This window comes from Onychomys torridus, chromosome 1 (genome assembly GCF_903995425.1).
Source record: "Onychomys torridus chromosome 1, mOncTor1.1, whole genome shotgun sequence".
Classification (NCBI taxonomy): domain Eukaryota; kingdom Metazoa; phylum Chordata; class Mammalia; order Rodentia; family Cricetidae; genus Onychomys; species Onychomys torridus.
In genome coordinates, this window is record NC_050443.1 from 17,950,628 (window position 1) to 17,971,069 (window position 20,442).

At 52.4% G+C, this 20,442-nt stretch overlaps 1 protein-coding gene and 1 pseudogene across 1 annotated transcript in view; both read right to left on the reverse strand.

Moving 5' to 3' along the window:
- The window catches only part of Klk15 (kallikrein related peptidase 15), a 7,144-nt gene extending 4,156 nt beyond the window's left edge, over positions 1-2,988 (reverse strand). The window contains exon 1 of the mRNA XM_036169273.1: positions 2,949-2,988. Coding sequence (XP_036025166.1) covers positions 2,949-2,988 — 40 coding nt within the window. The remainder of the gene's footprint in view (positions 1-2,948) is intronic.
- Positions 2,989-13,413: 10,425 nt separating this feature from the next.
- On the reverse strand, positions 13,414-19,934 carry LOC118591447 (annotated as a pseudogene).
- Positions 19,935-20,442: the final 508 nt, after the last annotated feature.

A 20,442-nucleotide genomic window follows, 5' to 3' on the forward strand; every position in this document is an offset into this window, starting at 1 on the left:
TACACACACATACATCTCGCACACACACATACACACACACATCTCGCACACACACATACACACACACATCTCACACACACACACACACACACACACACACACACACACACACACACACAGTCTTGGAGCTGTGTATTCTGATTTTGACAGTTGCTGCCTGTACTTGCCATGAGGGAGGCGTTGACTCCTGTGTTTGCATGTCTGTGTATGCATGGATGCACACATGTGCATGTAGGCCAGAGGGCAGTCTCCAGTGGCATTCTTCAGGCATGAACACCTTGATTACTGAGACCGGATTACTCTCACTGAACCTGGGCCTCACTGACTCTGCTAGGCCTACTGGCCAGTGAGCCTCAGGAACCCACTGAGTCTCCCCCATGCAGTGCTGCCTTACATCCGTGGCTTGAGACACGGGCTCCGGGTCAAACTCAGGTCCTCGTCTTTGCGCACTGAGCAGCTTACTGACTGAGCTGTCTCCCCAGGCAGACGCTAATCTCTTGGTGCTTGTTTTTCTCAGTTGTAAAAATGTGGGGATGGCCATGAAGGTAAGGGGGGCCAGTGGGTGCCTTTGTGTGTGCCCGTGTATGAATTGTACCTGGCACATTGTAACTCCTTGCAACACAACTGATTTATTTCTTCGGTGTTTTGAGGCAGGATCTCACTCTCTTGCACAGCCTGGCTTGAAACTTACAGCGTAACCAGGGTGGTCTGAACTCATGGCAGCCTTCCCTCTTAAGTCTTTCTGGTTCTGGGATTATAGTCATGTGCATTTGTTACTATAAACAAAAGACACCCATTTATTTATGGGGGTGTCCACGTGGAATTTCAGGTTGGTGACACAGGTATGACCAAAGCATGGCAGACATCTGCACAGACCTAGTTACAACAGCTCACAGCAAAACTACAATTTAAAGGCTGGGACATGACTCAATAGGTAAGTCCTTGCCTTGGGAGCACAAGGACCCATGTTTAATCCTTAGCATCCAGGTAAAAAGTCAGGCATGGTGGTGCGTGCTTATCAGTCCAGTGCCTGAAGTCAGTTGGGTCCTGGAGCTCTCTGGCCAGCCAGCATGGCCTAACCAGTGAGCGTTAGGCCACTGACAAAGTCTGTGTAAAAAACTAAGGTGAGGCTGGAGACAAAACACTCCTACACATAAAATAATAAAATAAAACAAGGCAGACAGTGCCTGAGGAATGAGCTAGTACTGACCTCTGGCATCTACATGCATGTGCATACAATGTAAAGACGTGCTTTACACACAAGCCATTCTATAGAACTCAGAGACCCAGATACCCATCTCCAGGGGGAATACTCAGACATGAACAGTGCCCACCAACCTAGACCACACAGCCAGATGCAGAGCTCAGATTTCAAGGTCAAAGATACTCGCAGGAGAGACAGAGAAAACAGGATCTCTAATGTTTAAGGTCACTCTTGGAGGTTCACAAAGGGGGACCTGGTTCATGCTTCTGGACAGCAAGTCACACACACACCCCACTCACACACACACACAAAGTGGGTGGGGGAGAGAGAGAGAGAGAGAGAGAACGGATGGCATCACATGTAATGACATAATTGGGACATTTGAGGCCACAGTTCCTTATACTGAACGATGTGGTTGTCCCACTCCTCCAAGGTCAAGACCATGACAGACACCCAACTCCTGGGCTGTGTGACAACCAAGCCAATGTCCACACTCTGCCCTCTGTTCTTCAAGGTCAGGAACAGGGCCAAAGGGAATGCGGATGTGGCAGAAGAGGGGCTTAACGGAGGAAGGGTGAGGTCGCCCTGCGGAGGAGGGCCCTGGCTGAACAGCTGGGCATCGGGCTGCACCTGGCCAGTCCCAGCTGGAGGAGGGCAGAGGCCCCAGCTGGGTGCAGCAACAGCGGGCAGACACAGGGAGAGCCCAAGGGGACGCTTGCCTGCCATGGGGGAGGGCTGAGAGCCCCGGGCAGAGGTCAGGTGGGGAGCAGGGGGTTGTTAATGGACACCCCCTCCAATTTCTCCAGGGCAGGGAGTATCAGGTTACACTGAAAATTTCCACAAGAAGTGGTAGAGGTTGGTCTGGACTTGGCCTGTCACCCAGAGTGACCTTGCTTTAGTGGTCATCCCTGCTTTCAACCTGGTAAAGAGGGTAATGGTGGTTCTCTCCTTCCACCGTGTGGGTCCTGAACTCAGCTACTTAGGCTTGACGGCATTACCAGCTGCGCCATCTCACCAGTCCCAAGCTTATTGGGGGACAGATCTTCTCACTGAACATAGAGCTTACAGATTGACTGGGTGACAGTAAGCCTAGGGACCCCCATCTCCTCCTCCCAGCTCTGGGATTTTACAGGCATACTGCTGGCTTTTCATGTGGGTACTGGGGATCTCCCCAAGCCCTCTACCTCATGTGGTCATTATGTGCAAATGCTATGTGCCTGCCTGGAGAGTCCAAACTGTTCCATAATGCTCACACACCTCATGGTGTACCTTGTTGAATTTTTATGGAGGACGGTTGCCTCCATCCCATGGTGGGGAAACCTGAGTTGCAGAGTTGAGGAATGGGCAGCCACAGGATTCAAACCTAGATCCTATGCTCTTGGTGTCTCAGCCAGCCTGATTGCTTGTCCTGTACATCACCTACATGATGTGATTAGGACTTCACAGTGACTGTCACAGGTAGGAAGCACTTGAGGCCCTGAGAGGTAGAAGAGTTTCCCTAAGGCTACACAGCAGTAAGGAATGGTCTTGGAACTCAGGTTCAAGGATTCAGGTGCCTCAGCACCTCCAGAACTTCTGATGACTCATGGTTGAGGATTCAGGGACATTCAGCAGGTGGCTCAGGTGGGGTCCAGATAGGATCATAAAGGGGTCTCTGGGTGAAGTATGGGCTAGCAGGTCCCTCACTCTGGAGAAAGGGGCACCCCATTTCATCAGACAAGTACCCAACTTTTGTGTCCCTCACCTGCAGACACCAGCAAGATGAAAACAAGGAGAAGCCACATTGTGGAGGAGGGTCCTGGGCTTGGAGATCTGGTGGCAGGGAGGATAACAAAAATTGGGGTGAGGCTGGATCCGTCTGTCCCCATCACCATCCCCGCAGACAGAAATGCATCCCTGTATATGACACACTTTCTTCTGTATATCCCAGGTTTTCCTCAAACTCATGGTCCTCTGGCCTCTTAACTGCTGAGATGGCAGGTGTAGAGCACTATGCTAGACTAAGAAACCTACTTTTACAGCCCTGCTTTCCATCTCCCGCAGCCTCCGCCCATGCTCCTTCCTGGTACCTATCTCTGGAGGGTCCTCTGTTCCTTTCAGCATGGGCAGACCCCAGCATCATTCTATAGCGCTCTGGGTCTCTCTCATCCCCATGGTCCCAGATCAGGACTCTATCCAGGTTCCCATGGGGACTCTTGGGTCCCCTTAAGTCTAGGACTGTCCACAAAGTCTGTCCTGTACACAAAGCCCTAGAGAGCTAAGCTCCCTTCCTCCTTCCCTTCCTCTCCCCTCTCCTTCTCTTGGATACCAGAGCCTGACCTATGCTGGCTGATTGCACTGAGCCATGCCTCTTGACCTCACTGGTGGATTCTAGGAATGCACATCACTAAGCCACATCCTCACCTCTTTTTTTTTTTTTTTTTCTATTCATTTTGAGACAGGGTCTCACTAAGTTTCCTGTGCCAGTCTTGAACTCTCCACTCTCATGCCTTAGCCTCTCAAGTGCTGAATGACAGGTATTTACTACCACACCTGGCCTCTCAGGGTCTTTCCACATAAGAGCTGTGGGCTCCTCTCCTGCTCTCAGCCTCCCATGGACTTCTGATAGCCCCCAAGTGAAGTCCCAGATTCTCAGCAGTACTTTGAAGGACAGAAATGCGTCCTCCCCTTCCAGCCTGTCTAGCTGGGTTTCTGGGACCTTCCTAGGCACAGGCAGTGCGGGACTTTGGTTCTGCAGTTTTACACCCTGACCTTGCTCAGCTTATTCCCCCTGGACCTTCTCTGGCCCTTCCCCTGACTCTCTGTGGTGTCTCCTCATCAGACTGAGAACTCCTTTGGAGCAGACCCCACTTGACTGGCCCTGGGTCCCCAGGTACTACCCAGTGTTGGGATCTGGCCCATAGAGAGACCTCAGGCAGTTTGGGGGAGTGAATTCAAGTCCTTTCCATCTTTCATTCTTGCTATTTGCTCTTTTAGCTCAGCCCGACCCTTCTAAGACACGCTTACCCAAAGGGGGTGTCATTAAGATCCTGTGGTGTCCACCTGTCCCTGCATGGTACACTGGCTGCAGAGACTGAGACTAGCCTGCTCCCACTCCTTATCCTAGAGGAAGATAGAGTTCAGGTCAGACTTTCCTGTTCCCAGCTCTGTTCAACCTGGGACCTGGCATTAGGGACACCTCAGGGAGGTTGTTCTGAACTGATTTGACCTGTGATAACTGCTGACCATGTCCTTGGCTCCATGACAAGTGTTCTCAGGGACGTCCTCCCAAGTCACCCCATCCCTTCCTCCCCCTTCAGCCCAGGCTCTTTCTAGAAGCTTCAAGACATTTTCTTGGTTCAGATTCAACTTTGAAGCTACAGAAAAAGGACAAAGAAGACCCGATGCCCTTGACAACTGGCCCTCCAGGGTAGTCTGTGCCTCCTGGGGAGCAAGGCACTTTCAGGGTCCCCTCTCCACCCCCACCCACTTTCCCAAGCTCTTTCTCAAAGATCTCACCCCCTCCAGGTCCTCCAGTGACATCCAGAGCAGCTGGGATGCCAGAAGGGGAGCAGACACTGGAAAGCCTGCATTTATAAGCTCCTGGCCCAGCCTGGGTCTGGGGTGGGGTTGGGCAGAGTGGAGTGAGAGGCAGTGGAGGGTCAGGTTTACAGGCTGGACGCCCTGGTGGCAGGTGTGATGCCAGACTCCATTGGTCTAATGAGCGTTTATTAGTCTGAAGCCATTGTCTGAGTCTGTGAGGAGGAATTCCACCCAGGGGCAGTTCCTTAAGGGAGGGACAGGAGGACAATGCAGAAAAACTGTGAAATGCAGAGCCTGGGATTCTAGGTGTAGGGGTGGAAGCTGGATTCTAAAGTCATGCTTCTTGGGCCTGGGAGAGAGTGTTGAGCTTTGATTCTGTTTTGTTGTTTTGACACAGGGTCTTGCCAAGCAGCTCAGGCTGATCTGAATTTGAACTTGAGATCCTTTGCCTCAGGCTCCCAAAGGCTGGGATGACAGGCGTGTGCCACCATGCCACCTTGGAACTTGGATCTGGGTTTATCTTAGCTTATAGACTTAGCTTATAGGTCTCGAATTTGGTTGTCATGATCTGAAGTATACAGTATGAAATTTAATTACTTTTATTTTTAGTCACTTAAATATATTAAATTTGCACACACGTGCACATGTGCATCAACTGTGGGTGTCTTCCTAAGTCACTGTCCACCTTATTTGTTTTTGTCTTTTATTATGTGTATGCTTGCACATGTGAGCTTGGGCCCCAGTGCAGATGCCCACAGAGGCCAGGGCCTCAGATTCCCAGGAGATTGTGTTGGTTGCGACCTGACATGGGTGATGGGAACCAGGCTTAGGTTCTCTAGAAGGGTAGACTATGTTCTCAACTGCTTAGCTCTCTCCAGCCCCTCCACCTTGCGTTCTGAGTAGACTCTCTCAACTGGACTTGGAGCTTCTTGATAGACCTAGGCTGGCTAGGCAGCCAGCTTCCGAGACCCACCTGTGCCTATCTGGATTACAAGCTCAAGCTGGCTTTTACGTAGGTTCTGAGTATTGAATGCAGGTCCCCAGGTTGCACGACATGCACTTTGTTCGCTGAGCTGTGTCTCTACTCTAAAGAGTTCACTTTTGAAGGCTGATGTCCAGTGCTGGAGTCATCTGTATGCTGGGCTCAGAACTGTGAATGACTTTTGACATCTCAGGCTTGTGCTCATTGTTTATTTCTCCTGGTGTCGCCTCCATATCCTCCTCCTCTTGCCCCTGATTCCATCCCTAGTACCACATAAACCGTATAGAATAGTGCATGCCTGCAATCCCAGCCCTTGGGGGCCTGAGGCAGGAGGATCAGGAGTTCAGGATATGCTTGTCTACACAGTGATCTTGAGACTAGTCTGGGATACCCAAGGCTTGCTTCAAACAACAACAGCAGCAAAAACAAAACAAAGACAGAACAGCGTCTGCATGGAGCCAGACCCAATGTCGTGCGTCTGTATACTACAATCCCAGCCCTTAGGAGGTAGAGACAGGAAGATGGAGGTTGAGGCAGCCTGGGCTATCCAGCCTGAGGTAGGGTGAACCTCAACAAACCAACAAAACGTCTGGACTCAAGACAGCCTGACTTCTGGTTCTGGATTGCTAGTGTTGGCTGTGGAGCATGTGCTCAGGGCTCAGCTAGGCATCGGTGTCTCGGTTCTGGATTCCCAGGTTAATGTGCCACACTCACACTCAGCGTTGTCTAGCCTCATGCTGAGATGAGCTTCAGCTGGGCACTTCTGTGGGACCCAGGCTGCCACCCAGTGCTGTCCGCAGATCATTGCGTCCTGTTTGTAGTCCTGTGAGGTGGCTCCTGGGCTTCCCTCAAGGAGAGATTGAAGCTCAGATGAGGGCAAAGGGAAGGGAAGACCAAGGGAAGGAGAGTCTAGTTTTCCTATTCCCAGCCTCCAGCCACCTCTGGTCTTGGAGCATCCTGGTGGCAGGGTGTGGGTGTGGGGGATGGGTGAGGGGCCTCTCTGGGGTTATACTGAGGGCTCCTGGGCAGGGGGTGGCTTGAAATAAGCTTTCCACTATGACACGTGCTACTGTGAGCCTGCCCAGGCAGGTACTGACCTTGGCTCTAAGACACACAAAAGGACAACAACCTAGGCGCTCTCACGCCCTGCCAAGTGCAGTCTGGGGTGTGGGCTTTGAGAGTGTGTCTGCCCCGCCCCCTAGCGGTGACTTCATCTGTGGGTCCTGCCTGCCCCAGGCTGGATGCCACCATCCTCTTGGGTGTCTTGGCTGACCCAGAAGTCCTTGGACCTCCCGTTGGGTGTGTTCTTCCTCCTCTCCCTGTATGGCGCCTCTTCTTCCTTCTCTCCTTTTCACCCCATGCCTCCATCTCCTGGCCTTCTTTACACATCTCCTGTCCCACCTCCGTCTCTTCCCCTTCTCTCTGTCCTCTCCCTCCTCCTCCTCCTCTTTTCCACCGTCTCTTTCTCACCCTTCCATTTCCCCCTCTTTCTCTCTCTTCCTGTCCTTCCTTTCCCTTTCATCTCTTGAGGAGTGTTTCTTTGATCAGCTCCCATGGTTCATTTCATCTCACCCTACTTTTCAACACCTGCTTCCCGGTACCCCCTTCCCCAGTGTCTCCAGGACCTTCTCGCACCAGCTCTTTCCTGCTTGCCTCTCCCTCTGCCAGGACCCACATTTCTGTCTCCTCAGCTTGGCTTCAGCCCCCATTCTAACCCTTTTCTGTCTTGCCACTCCACACCCTTCCGGGCTCGTGGCCCTTCTGGTGTTTCCATCATCCCTGGACAAGGGCCCTGCCTCTCAGTCTGGAGTTGCAGGTTTTTGAGTGGCTTTGCTGGAGACAGTGCTTGTGGGTCCTGATGCCCAGGAAGAGCAGATGACCTCTCAAACCCTGGTGCATCTGTTTCTCATCTTTTAAGAGACGTTTTAGTCAGAACAGCGCTCCTGCTGGCTCCCACATGAAGTTTTTTTCTGAAACACCAAATTATTTTTTTCAAGTTCTCATAGTAAATGATGGTGGTTAGATTCATCATGCCCAAACAGACTGTTTATGAGGAAGATTGTCCCAGTCTTCAAGATATAGATATGGGGGGGTGTTTGCTAAGATTCTGGTTCCAGGGATCCTGTTGCCCCTTGGTTATGAAGCAGTCCTGCTTGGTTGTCCTAGGCTAGGGTGATGGGAAGGTACAGGACCTTACCAGGGTTGAGTGAGGTAATACCCGTGGAGCATGTGTGCAAATCTTAAAACCAAGCTAATGCTTAAAAACTAGTTAGCATGTGTGATTCAGGCATGGGCTCTAGAGCAAGACAGGCTGAGTCCAAATCCTGCCCAGACACACAATGCTTTCTTAGTCTTTCTGGGCCCTGTTTTCTTCATTTATGAGGTAGGGATGGTAAGCACTTCTCTCTGTAGGAGTGCTGGTGGCTGGGGTCCCTGCAGGCTGGGAGTCAGTGTTGAGCGACAGTCTCCAGTCTCTGGGCACAGAGGTCAGGGAAGCAGATGGGGTGAGGGAAGAAGACATTTGGTTTTGTTCTTTATTTCTTTGTTGTTTTTGAGACAGCACTTCTCTATGTAGTCCTGGCTGTCCTGGAACTCAGTCTGTAGACCAGGCTGGATCAAACTCAGAGATCCGCCTGCCTCTGCCTCCTGAGTACTGGCTGTTTCTTTTTAATCTCACAGGTGTGACACCCTTTTTTGTATCCCTAAAATACCTTTCCCATGACCCTGTTTACAGTTAAGGAAAGTGAGGCACGGGAGAAGTGGGTGAGTGAGTAAGGTCCAGTGTGAGGCGGCGCCACAGAGTGAAGAGCACAGTGGACCAAGTCCACGTTTCCCAGGTCTTCATCACTCAGGCTGTGCTGTGGAAAGTGGGACTTGTATTTGGAGGAACTAGCCACCAGGTGGCACCAGGGTGACTCCACAGGGACTTCTTTCCTCTATGGTGGTGGTGGGAGGGGAGTGAGCCACCTGCACTCCTGTGTCTGAGGGACAAGAGACAGAAAATGGTTCTGGGTCTGGGGAGGAGGCTGAAGTCTGGATGCATGGTTCTGGGGAGGAGGGCCCTGGTCTAAGGGATGAGGGCTCGGGTGTGGACCCCTGAGGGGGAGCATCCAGGGCCTGGACTCCAGTGTGTAAAGGAGGAGAGCTGGAGTCTCTACTCCGGGGTTGCTGAGAGAGGGATAATCTTGGGCCAAAACATGAAGAGCATTTGAGGGTCTAGGTTTGGGTGCTAGCCCCTGTCTCCTCAAGATCTGGGAGTCAGGCCTTCGTCTTCTCCAGTGCTACACCAGCAGTCAGGATTTCCCACCTCCAGCCTTAGGACTGAGCCTATCTGAGTTGAAAGGCAGCACTCAGTGTGGGGAGATGTTTGGGGTGCTTGGGGCTCAAGTCGCCAAGGCTTACAAGGTTACTTTTCAATCTGAACATGGGTCATAGAGGCCACAATCCTCAGAACACTTATGGCTCTGTCTCTTCCTTTCTGTCCTGTCTGGTTTTGTGTCAACTTGACCCAAGCTGGAGTCACCTGAGAGGAGGGAGCTCAGTTGAGACAATTCCCCGGTAAGATCTGGCTGTAAATAAGTCTGCAGGGCATTTCCTTAATCTATGGGCGAGGGTCCAACCCACTGTGGGTGGTACCATCCCTGGGCTGGTGGTCCTGGATGGTGTAAGAAAGCAGGCTGAGAAAGCCAGGGGGAGCAAGCTAGTAAGCAGCACCCCTCTGTGGCCTCCGTATCAGTCCCTGTCTCTAGGTTCCTTGTTTGTTTGAGTTCCTGTCCTGACTTCCTTTGATGATGAACAGCAATGCTGAAGTGTAAACCAAATAGACTCATTCCTCCCCAACTTGCTTTTGGTCATGGTGTTTTGTCACAGCAACGGTCGCCCTAACTAAGATACCCTAGGTTATTTTCTCACCCCCCCTTTCCTTTTTGACAGGTTCTTATGGCTCAGGTTGGCCTTGAACTCATGATATAGCCAAGGATAAACTTGAATTTCTGATCTTCTTGCTGGTACTAATGCCTGGTTTGCGAGGTGCAGTGGTTTGAACCCAGGGCTTCATGCATGCTAGGCAAGCACTCTACCAACTGAGCCACATCCCCAGCATGCTGTTTTCTGGAACCATGTCTCTCTTTATTTCTTCCATCTGCCTTATCTTCTGTAGATCCCTAAAAGAGAAGGCATGGGGATGGCACAGGGCTGAGGTTATCTCTGGTTGGGGATGGAGATGAGGACTGTGGATTATGGATACAGTGGGTCCAGACAGGTGGTCCTAGGGAACCAGTCATGAAGACCATCCATGTGTCACAGATACTAAATGAAGGTTTACTCCCTGAGTTTGTGTTTGTCGGTCAGACTCAGTGACGCACAAAGGCATGTGTGGTAGTTGGAATGAGAATGAGCCCCGTGAGCCCACAAATTTGTATTTTTAGTCTTCTGTTGATGAATTATTTAGAAAGATTAGGAGGTGGAGCCTTGTTGAAGTAGGTGTGTTGCTGGGGGTGGGCTCTGAGGTTTCAAAAGCCCACCCCAGACCCTCTTTGTCTCTGTCTCTGTCTGTCTGTCTCTCTCTCTCTGCTGGTCAGGATGTAAAGCTCTTAACTACTGCTTCAGGATCTGCTTACATGCCACCATGCTTCCTGCCATGAAGATGATGGACTAACACTCTGAAACTCTAAGCAAGCCACGATTATTTCTTTTGTAAGTGTTGCCTGGGTCATGGTGTCTCTTCACAGCTGCCTGGGGCATGGTGTCTCTTCACAGTTGCTTTGGTCATGGTGTCTCTTCACAGCTGCCTGGGTCATGGTGTCTCTTCACAGCTGCCTGGGTCATGGTGTCTCTTCACAGTTGCCTGGGTCATGGTGTCTCTTCACAGCTGCCTGGGTCATGGTGTCTCTTCACAGCTGCCTGGGTCATGGTGTCTCTTCACAGCTGCCTGGGTCATGGTGTCTCTTCACAGTTGCTTTGGTCATGGTGTCTCTTCACAGCTGCCTGGGTCATGGTGTCTCTTCACAGTTGCTTTGGTCATGGTGTCTCTTCACAGTTGCTTTGGTCATGGTGTCTCTTCACAGCTGCCTGGGTCATGGTGTCTCTTCACAGTTGCTTTGGTCATGGTGTCTCTTCACAGCTGCCTGGGTCATGGTGTCTCTTCACAGCAATAGAACACTGACTGAGATAGAAGTTGGTAGCAGGGAGCGGGTTATTGCTGTGACAGGCCTGGCTATGCTGGACTTCAGGACTTTGGACTAGAAAGGGGTTGGATGCTTTAAGAGGGGCTTCATGGGCCGTCCTAGTAGGAGCAAGCTAGTAAGCAGCACCCCTCCATGGTTCCTGCCCTGTTTCTTTGAAGAGTTTATTTGATCACACTCTTCTTTGTTTAACCTGTGAGATGCTGTTGTTTTAAGGGTACAGGGAAATTCTCTATTTGTATATGCATGATATATAGGACCTCCTTCGTAAACGGTGACTATTTTCATCAAGGGCATATAATATACTTATAGGAGGCTCATAGGGTTAGTCACATTGTGCAGAGAAATACAGTCAGACATATTCACAGAACTAAATAACGATTGTCAAGGGTCATACCGTCATCCACTCCAAAAGTCCATCAGTAGAGATTCAGAATTGCAGACCCAGACCCTAGAGACCCAGCATCCATATTTCAACCTGCCAGATCAGATTCCAGGAAACTCTAGGCTTAGATCTGGAAGGTGAAAGTTTCTGAAGATGCTCAGAGAGGAAGACAAGAGTCAGGTGGAGGCTGACACTCACAGAACTGAATCTTGGAGACTGGCAGAGGGAAACCTTGGCAGGTGGACATGGATGGAGATAAAGAGCCAGGCAGAAAGGATCAGAAAGAAGGTTAATTTGTGTTCAGTGGGATCCTGGAAGGGCCAGTGCAGAGTCCCATCAGTGATGCCAAGATGCCCCCCCTCAGTGTCTTCCTGCCTTCCTGTCTCCCCGTCTCTAGACACCCTGTATGGCCTCTTGGCTTCTCTTACCTTCTTCCCTCTGTCTCTGTCTCCATGTTTCTGCTTCTCTGTCTTGGATGGCTCCCCCACACTGGTTCCCCTCACACTGTCCTCATTGGTGTGAAGACCCACCCCGCCACTGACTGTGTTGTTCTGTAGTAAACCTTCTGGAAGATTAGAGTTTGCCGCAGGTGCTGGGGATCTGAACTCAGGTCCTAACACTTGCAAATGAGTCATCTGCCTAACCCCAATCCTCACATTTTGCAAGTTTGCTTTTTCAACTATTAAATTTCTCCTGCCTAGTGTTTTTCTGGTCTTGCTTTGTGTTTTCATGTTCGATATTGTTAATATTTTGTCCTGTTTCCTTCAGTGTGTTTATTAGGATATTTCTAATTCAACTTGAAGTCCAACTTAAATATTTTTGGTCATCAAATGCCCCTTCACACTTCTACGGTACAGTCATCAGGACCTTGCTCTGGATTCCCCTGGCTCTCCATCAGAAAGAATTCATCTGAGATGCACAGGAGCTTTGTGTAGAAGATGGGGGAGTTTATTGCAGAGAGAGACGCAGGGGTGAGCATTGACAATGTCGTGGCCTACACTTTAGGCAGGCTTCACTCTATTCCAAAGCCTCCAGAACAGGCAGTTTTTCCTGATGTACTTTGTTTTGTCTGTGTGACTAACAGGCCTAGCTGGAGGGGGTAGTGGAGCATCCATGTTCTTTTTCAGTCTCCTGTGAGGGTGTAATCCCACAGGGTATCAGCTCCTAGGGTAGCTCAGGACGTCACACCCTCTCCTGGAACCACAGCTGTGACTCAGAGCCCGCTCTCCTGACCAGTCATTAAAGTCCAGCAGGACCTGGGTTTCACAGGTTGTTGACACTGAGGGAGGGGTCCAGCCCCACCCAGTGTCCTCCAAACCTGCTCAGATCAATGTGGTCTCTGAATAGTGTGGTCTGAGCCGGGACTCAGCAACAGCTTTTGCCTCCAAGTCTATTGTTGGGAGGCCTCAGCGGCCGCAGGCTCCCTCCTAGTGGAAGGCTCCCCAGGCCAGCTGCTTGCTCTGTCAGCAGCAGCTCCTCACAAGGCCCTCATATCCTGCCAGCCTTCAGGGATGCCGACAGCACAATTCCATTCTCCCCAGGAGAGCTCACAAACCTCAGCCTGGCTCCCAGACTACCTGCTGTCATCCTGAGCCTGAGTACAGGCTTGTATGGTCCCATATGCCCAGCCATGCCCTACTTCCCCAGCTGTGACACACCCCCTATGGTCTCCTGTGTCCTGCATGGAGTGTTGGGTGTCCCTCTACTCTGTGGACCTAGGGTGTGAAGAAAAAGCAGTGGAGTCACCACCATGTCCCCACACCTTTCACTTTCTTCTGCATGCCCCTTCCTGGTCAGCTTGTCACAGGATGCCGCTCTTCCTCCATCCCTCCTCCCTCCTTTCCCTCTCTTCACACTCCCTCTCTCCTTCATTGCCCTCACCTCGCCTTTCTCCTCTTTTCTCCTTCTCTTCCTTCATGTCCTGATCAGTAGAAGATCTCCCAGGAGGCCTGGGCACTCAACCATGAGAGAGTCCTCACGATGCTGGCTGCCTCAGACTTCCTGGTCTCAGAGGTCGCAGTACATTGAAGCCTTGGAGTGAGTCTGTGCTGACAGTGTGACTGGGTGTGAACCTGGATTTGGGTGCCCAGGGTCCTGGGCCATGCCCTGCTGACACTGGAGGTGGACAGCATGCCAGTCATGTGGCCCCCTTTGAGTACGGAGCACCCCGCACACCAGACTTGGCCAGCAGCTGTGGACAGGAGCCCTCTGGCCAGGTCCTCACACTGGCCACGTCCTCACACTGGCCACGTCCTCACATTGGCCACGTCCTCACACTGGCCACGTCCTCACACTGGCCACGTCCTCACACTGGCCAGGTCCTCACACTGGCCACGTCCTCACACTGGCCACGTCCTCACACTGGCCAGGTCCTCACACTGGCCAGGTCCTCACACTGGCCAGGTCCTCACACTGGCCAGGTCCTCACACTGGCCACGTCCTCACACTGGCCACGTCCTCACACTGGCCACGTCCTCACACTGGCCACGTCCTCACACACCACTGTCCGTAGAGCTTGTCTCTGGATCTCCATTTGCTTGCTGTTGTGGTCTCTACCCATGATTCACCTTTGCGCCACATCTTCCGTGACTGTGAGTCCTACTGTTGTTAACTGTGGTCACCAACACCCATAAAGTGAACAAGCTTCCCCACTCTGTGGTCCTCCTCCCTTGCCCCAGCCCTGTAACATGATGTGACCTCCTTCCTCTGCTCAGAATGTCCTTAGGCATCCTGGCGCCTTCAGAAAAAATGAGGGTGACATTTTAGCATCACCCCACTATGTGTCAAGTTGCACGGGCCTTGGATCTTGCTCGAGGCTTCCCGGATTTGTCACTGTGTACCTGTGTCCTGTCTCTTGGGTGTCCCTCTTCCTCCATCTCTGAAACACATACATGCCAGGCCACCACCACCTTCTTCTGCTTGAGCAGTTTCTAGACCTGCTGTGTTCTCCAGACGGGAGAAGCACATGGAACCCTCTGAAGCCTGCTGGCTCCCACATGTCTCAGCTCTTTCTTCCTGTTAAAGTCATGAATCTATACCCAGCACCTGAGCTGGGAGGCTTGGGGGGGGTTGGGTTCTGCCAGCTGAGTCCTGGGCCCCCAGGTGCCTAGAGCACAGTGAGGAACATAAGATGATGGATGTCAGGTTACTAAGGAAGGCTTGGAGACTTCGTGGGTTGTCCCTCATGGTGACCTCAATCCTCTTCTTGTATAGCTTCAACTTGGTGAACATGCTAGGCTGTCTAGGCCAAGCACAGGGGTTACCACCACAGGATGTAATACCTTGGAGTACCCCATCACAGATGAGTGGGCCTCCAGAGTCCCCCTAAGGGAAGAAGGCACAGAGATAGAGTGGAAAAAGACACCCCACTTTCTCTCTGGGGTGCCCCACCTCTCACACATGACCACCACCAGATTACTGGCTGCAGCCTCCCAGTTACGCCTTCCAGAAGAAGGCAGGCTAGCCTTTCAAAAGGGGGCATAGCCTGGAGCCCTGGGAAAGGGGGTGGGGAAACTGCAGCTCCTGTGTTGAGGGCAGGGCTCCCAGGTCAGCATCAAGAGAATAGAGGCAACACTTTCACCTGGGGGTCACCTCAGGGCCCCCTTCTCATGAACTTTTCCCAGAATAGATACCCTACTAGAATAGACACCCCACGGCCAAGGCAGTGGGGAGACACGGAGAGCTGTAAGCGGGACAGGGAAAAGCCAGCTCTGACATTAGAAGGACTGCTTGCTTGCAGGCAGTACAGTAAGAGAGACTGAGGCAAAAGCCTGTGAGGAAGGCGGTGGGGTGAGATCAGGTGAGGCTAAGACTTGGAGCCTACATCCAGGTCTGCCCTGAGAGACTCCCTCCTTCTGCCTTCCTGCAGTCTGATCTAATGGACACCAGAGGGCGCTTGTGAGCAGAGTCAGCTTTTCCAGGCTCTGCTCAGCACTACAGAGGGTAAAAGCATCCCAAACGGCCCAGATGAGACCCTGCAGGAAGCGATCTCCTGTCTGCTCTGACCCCTCCCTGTCTACACTCTGTCTGCTGACACTTGTCTAGTCACAAGCCCCTTGGCTGTCCCTCAAACCCTCCAGCCCCTCTCCCCTGGGGACCTGGCACTTGCTTTCCCCTCTGTTCCTCCCCTGACACCATAGGGTACCCAACCACCACCACACACGGTGTTGCCTCATTTCACCTTGCACACAACACCCCTCCTACCACAGGTGCTCCTCCTGCCCCCCCCAGGCCTCTTGCCCGCCCCATGGTTCCACAACCTTATGGCATTCGGCCCCATCTGGTCTGAGTCCTGTTTCACGTTTAGGCTGCTTCTCTTTGTGGAGCTGTGTTTTCCACATCAAAATCTCCTTCCTGGAGTGAGCACAGGGGTTCAGGAGGCCCCTCAGGAGGGGGGCCTCTTCAGTGGGACTCCTTGAAGTTGTGCAGGGGTGCAGCTTTGCTGCGCCGTCACCTGGGCCGGGGCAGGCTTTTTGGTGATGTAGTTGTCTTTTTGTCACCCACGTTCCCAACGCTAATCCCAACTAACTCGTGAACTCACCAAGATGGATGGAATAGTGTGCTGTCTTTCCTGTCTGTGATGAGCAGCAACAGTTGCCCCAGGAAGAGCACGGCAACATCGCAGCCCCATAATGGTGCTCTGTGTGGGAGGGGCTGCTCTCTGCGCACTGTTGGCTACCCAAGGTCGAGGGTGGTCATGGGCACCTGGGAGATACCTAAAAAAAGTGTTCATAGGCTGAGACCACTGGATGAGAGACACAGTGTGCCTTGCTAGAGCAGAGGAGGCTTCTGACACACTGGGGAGCTGGTGGGCTGCAGTTCCTAAGCAGCTGAGGAGATGCTTACTGGGCCTCAGCCCAGAATCAGAGTCTTTGCTCTTGTCCTCTCAAAGTCCTAGGGAATGGAACTTCTTACCATGCAGGTATCTTCGCCGTCTTTCTAGTGCCCAGCACACTGAGCATGCATTCTGTCACCCTCTGCAAATAAGCTGTCTTAGAGTCATCATTGGACATGAGATCGAGGTCCACACACTGCAGCATCCTTGCACTTACAGCTGTAGGCCAAGAGATACAGCTGTGGCAGGTACCCAGCAGCCCAGAGGCCCAGCAGCCCAGCAGCCCAGTCTCTTCCAGAACTGTGCTTCCTGCTCCAAGCTATAGGGTCTGGCCCAGGCATACACTTATCTGGCCTGATGCTGCCCAGCCAGATGCCAGGCAGGGGCTCTCCAGCTCAGGCTCCTCAGTGGGCAGGCTCAGCACCCTCACGGCCTTTGTGATGTTGGCTGGCTCTCTCAGCCGCAGCAGCATCAGGTTGTGGCTGTTGTCAGTGTTGTGGCTGAGAAATCTGGGCTTTAGGAGGCTCATGTTGTAGAGTGGGTGTGGGATTCAATGGCTGACAGGAACATACTAAACGGTGTCTTCATCAGCATACAGGCTGTGTGGTCCCAGCCCCACCAGGCTGTTGCTAGGGAGGAAGCAGGAATGAAGAGGGAGGTGGGGCTAAGGAATCTGGGCAAAAGGGGCAATGAGAGGGAGGGAAGCAGAGACAGGGAGAGGATGCTAGATGGGGAGAGAGTGGAAGACAGACAGACGGGAAAGATAGCATCCGGGCTGAAGATGGCTCAGTGGATAAAGTGCTTGCCGTACTAGTGTGAAGACCTGACCATGAGAACCTGTATGAAAAGCAGGTTGAGAGGCACGCGCCTTGCAATCCCTCTGCTGAGGACACAGACACAGGACGATCCCTAGAGCTGCCTGGCAGCCAGCTGTGCTGAATATTTGAGTCCCTTTTGGAAAAAATAGGGATAGAGAATGGCTGGAGAGATGGCTCAGAGGTTAAGAGCACTGTCTGCTCTTCCAGAGGTCCTGAGTTCAAGTCCCAGCACAAATATGGTGGCTCACAACCATTTCCAGGCCGTCTTCAGGTCTCCAGGCACCAGGTACACACATGGTGCACAGGCATACATACAGGCAAAACACTCATATAGATTTTTTATTTTTTATTAAGGTGACTTAATAAAAAAGATGGGGCCGGTGAGAGAGACGGCTCAGTGTGCAGGAGTACTTGCAGCCAAGCCGCACGAGCTGAGTTCAGTCCCAGGACCCGTATGGTGGGCGAGGGGAATGACTACTGCAGGCTGTCTTGTGAGCTCCGGTTGTGTGCAATGGCATGCATGCTCACATATACACGTACTCACACACAAAAAACAAATGCACGCGATAAAAAAGGTTGACAAACAGAAGCTGGAGAGCAAGAGAGGGAGGCAGCTGACAGCCACCTTTGGCCTCCACATGCACACTCACACTCACACACACACCAGCAGCACACACACATACACCACACACACATGATTGAAAGGAGAGAGCTTCAAAGGAAACGGAGGAAAGGGGCAGGGAAGAGCACCAGGAGAAAGCACAGGGGAGCAGCAAGGACGTGGGATGAGGAGAGGCGAAGAAGTAGACAGAGCGGGCGAGGGAGGAAGTAAAGAGAGAACGAGAAATGGAACAGAGAGGCCTGAGCGCCACTCAGGAGCACCAGGGCTGGCCTGAGCTTCCCTGGCCTGTGGGCTGTGGCCACAGCCCCGGGTCTGATCCCATTTTCTCCCAGCTCCCTGCCCACACTCTATACTCACCCACACCCAGCTCAGCCCAGCCTCCCTCCTTGTGTCCCCAGAGTGGACAGGGTGGTCTGGGGAAGCTGAGGACTTCTCTCACACATGCATTCTGGGGACACCTCTTTCCGTCTGCTTGTTTCCGCTCAAGCCTGTTCTCCAGTGTGGCCAGTAGAAATGGGAGAGGGAGGGTGAGACCCAGACCCTGAGAAGGTTGGCCAGAGATCTGGGGGGGAGACACATAGTGACAGAAAGAGATACCCAGAGGAGGACAGAGACAGGGGAGACACACAGACAAGGAGACAGGGAAGGAGAAGAGGCCCAAGCCCACGTAGTCACACAGAGAACGGGGTGCCAAGGGACAGCAAGACAGGGACATAGGGAGAGACCCAGGTGGTCATGGAGTGAAGATGGGCCACTCCAGCTCTGCCGCCCCCAGGCTTCCTGAACCATCCTTCACCCTTCACTATCCTTCATCCCTCAGACCCCTATCTTGCATGAGGTCATTCAAGGAAGAGGGTGACATGTTCTTCCTTGAAGAATAGAAGCGTCCCCCCACACTGCCCTTCTACTAGTGTGTTTAGGACATGGATCCCAGGGCCTCTAGCATGCCAGGCTCCGGCCACATGCCACATCCTGGCCCATCCTACCGGCTGATGCAGTGGACAGCTGTGAGCACCCACTGGGGGTGCACCAGGTCACCCCCATACAGGGCCCTGCCATAATGACACACAGCCACCTGCCAGGGTTGGGAATGTCTCTCACACTCCCAGCCACTGATGATCCTGGACTCATGAGGGGCCGGGTACCTGTGGAAAGGAATGCTGGCTAGGGCCCAGGGTTGCCATGGAAAAGGGGTTGGGAGGGAAGCTGTCCTGTGGGTGTGCAGGGACATGGGCAGAGGACCAGGACTGAGGTCAGGGCTAAGGGGTGCTAGAATGGACTGAATTTTAGGAGTGTTACCTGGTGTGTGACCTGATTCGAGAGACACAAAGCTGACCTCAGACAGCAGACTGGGAGACAGCTGATGAAGTCAGTGTCTGGAGCTGCATGGGCTCCAGGGATTTGAGGTGATCAGCGGCATGGGACCGGTGAGAATGTAAATTGTGGGTTCTCGGGGACAAAGAGTTCTTGAAAAGGAGATGAGCTCCCATGGGTGATGTCTGCTTGTTGGGAGGGAATCCTGCCTATTGCTGAGGGAGTGGGAAAGGGTAGGGGCAGACTAGATTGCAAATTTGAAAGGATGTAGACCCAGGAAGCAGTCCTAGGAGAGCCGAGGCTTTGATCACCCCCACTCCACTGACGAGGGTTCAGTCGGAGTCAGAATAAGGAGGAAATTCTAGAACCCCAATTCCAGATTGCAGGGGTTGGGGGGCTATTTGGCCTCTGACCAGATCTCTTAGCTATGTGATAAAACAGCATACATCATGGGGCCTGTGTTCCCAGCAACAGGACTGGGGGACAGAAGTCAGGTTGAGGGCATAGTGTGACAGTGACGTGGGGTGGGAATGGCAGTAATGTCTCGGTCGGGCTAAGGAGGTTGCGAGGCAGACTGGTGGCCTCCAGTGGAGGATTCTAAATCCCACAGTGACAGACAGAGATGACTCGGGACCTGCCCCTGAGGTAAAGTGCCTGGGGGCAGGGTGTGGACTAAGAGAAGAGGAGATGCTCCAGGACTTCAGGGTAGATTCAGAAAACAGAGTGGAAAGGTCTGTGCAGCATGGAGGGGTAGAGATGGGGTATCACGCTGGCGCCACCAGAAATAAGAGCCCAGTCCCTGGTCCTAAGCCGGCTGCTGGCTAGAAGGTGAAGCTGGGCTGCTGGGCTGAGAGGAAGGACTTATGGGGGAGAAGCTGGAGGAGTCTGGTCCCCTTCCCTTCCCATGTACCCCCAAACTCTCACCATATTTCCCCAGAGACGGGATGAGGCACAGAAGCAGACACCACATGGCGCCAGGTGTCCAGGACAGGTGGTGAGCTGGGAGCTGAGTCTCTCTGCAGGCTTATAAAGTCTTCACTCCTCCACAGCCTCTCCCGCCCTGTTGGCATGAAGCGGGTGCCAGCCCACCTCTAAGTCTGCAGGCCGGCCACTTTCTGCACAGAGGACTGTGACTGGGCACGAGAACCCACATGGTCTTGTTCTGTTGACACTGTATCACACTGGATGGTTCCTGTGGTCTGAGACCTGACTGTGGAAGGGTTCATAGGCAGGGAGTTTGATCAAAGCAGAAAATTTGGGAGAGAGTGAAGGAACAGTGATGTGACTAGCCCTCTACACAAAGTCACATCAAGTAAACACCAATTAAGTCCTTTGTCCATCTCAATGACCAGTGCCATCTGGGCTGTGAGCTTATTGACCCCTGCACCACTATCAGTCCAGAAACCTCTGAATAATGATTTACTTTTTATATTATTGGTGTGTGTGGTGTGGTGTGGTGTGGTGTGTGTGTGTGTGTGTGTGTGTGTGTGTGTGTGTGTGTGTGTGTCGTGTCTACATGTGTATTCAAATTTTTATTTTTGCAGTGGTAGGGATTGAATCTAGGAGTTTTCATGTTAT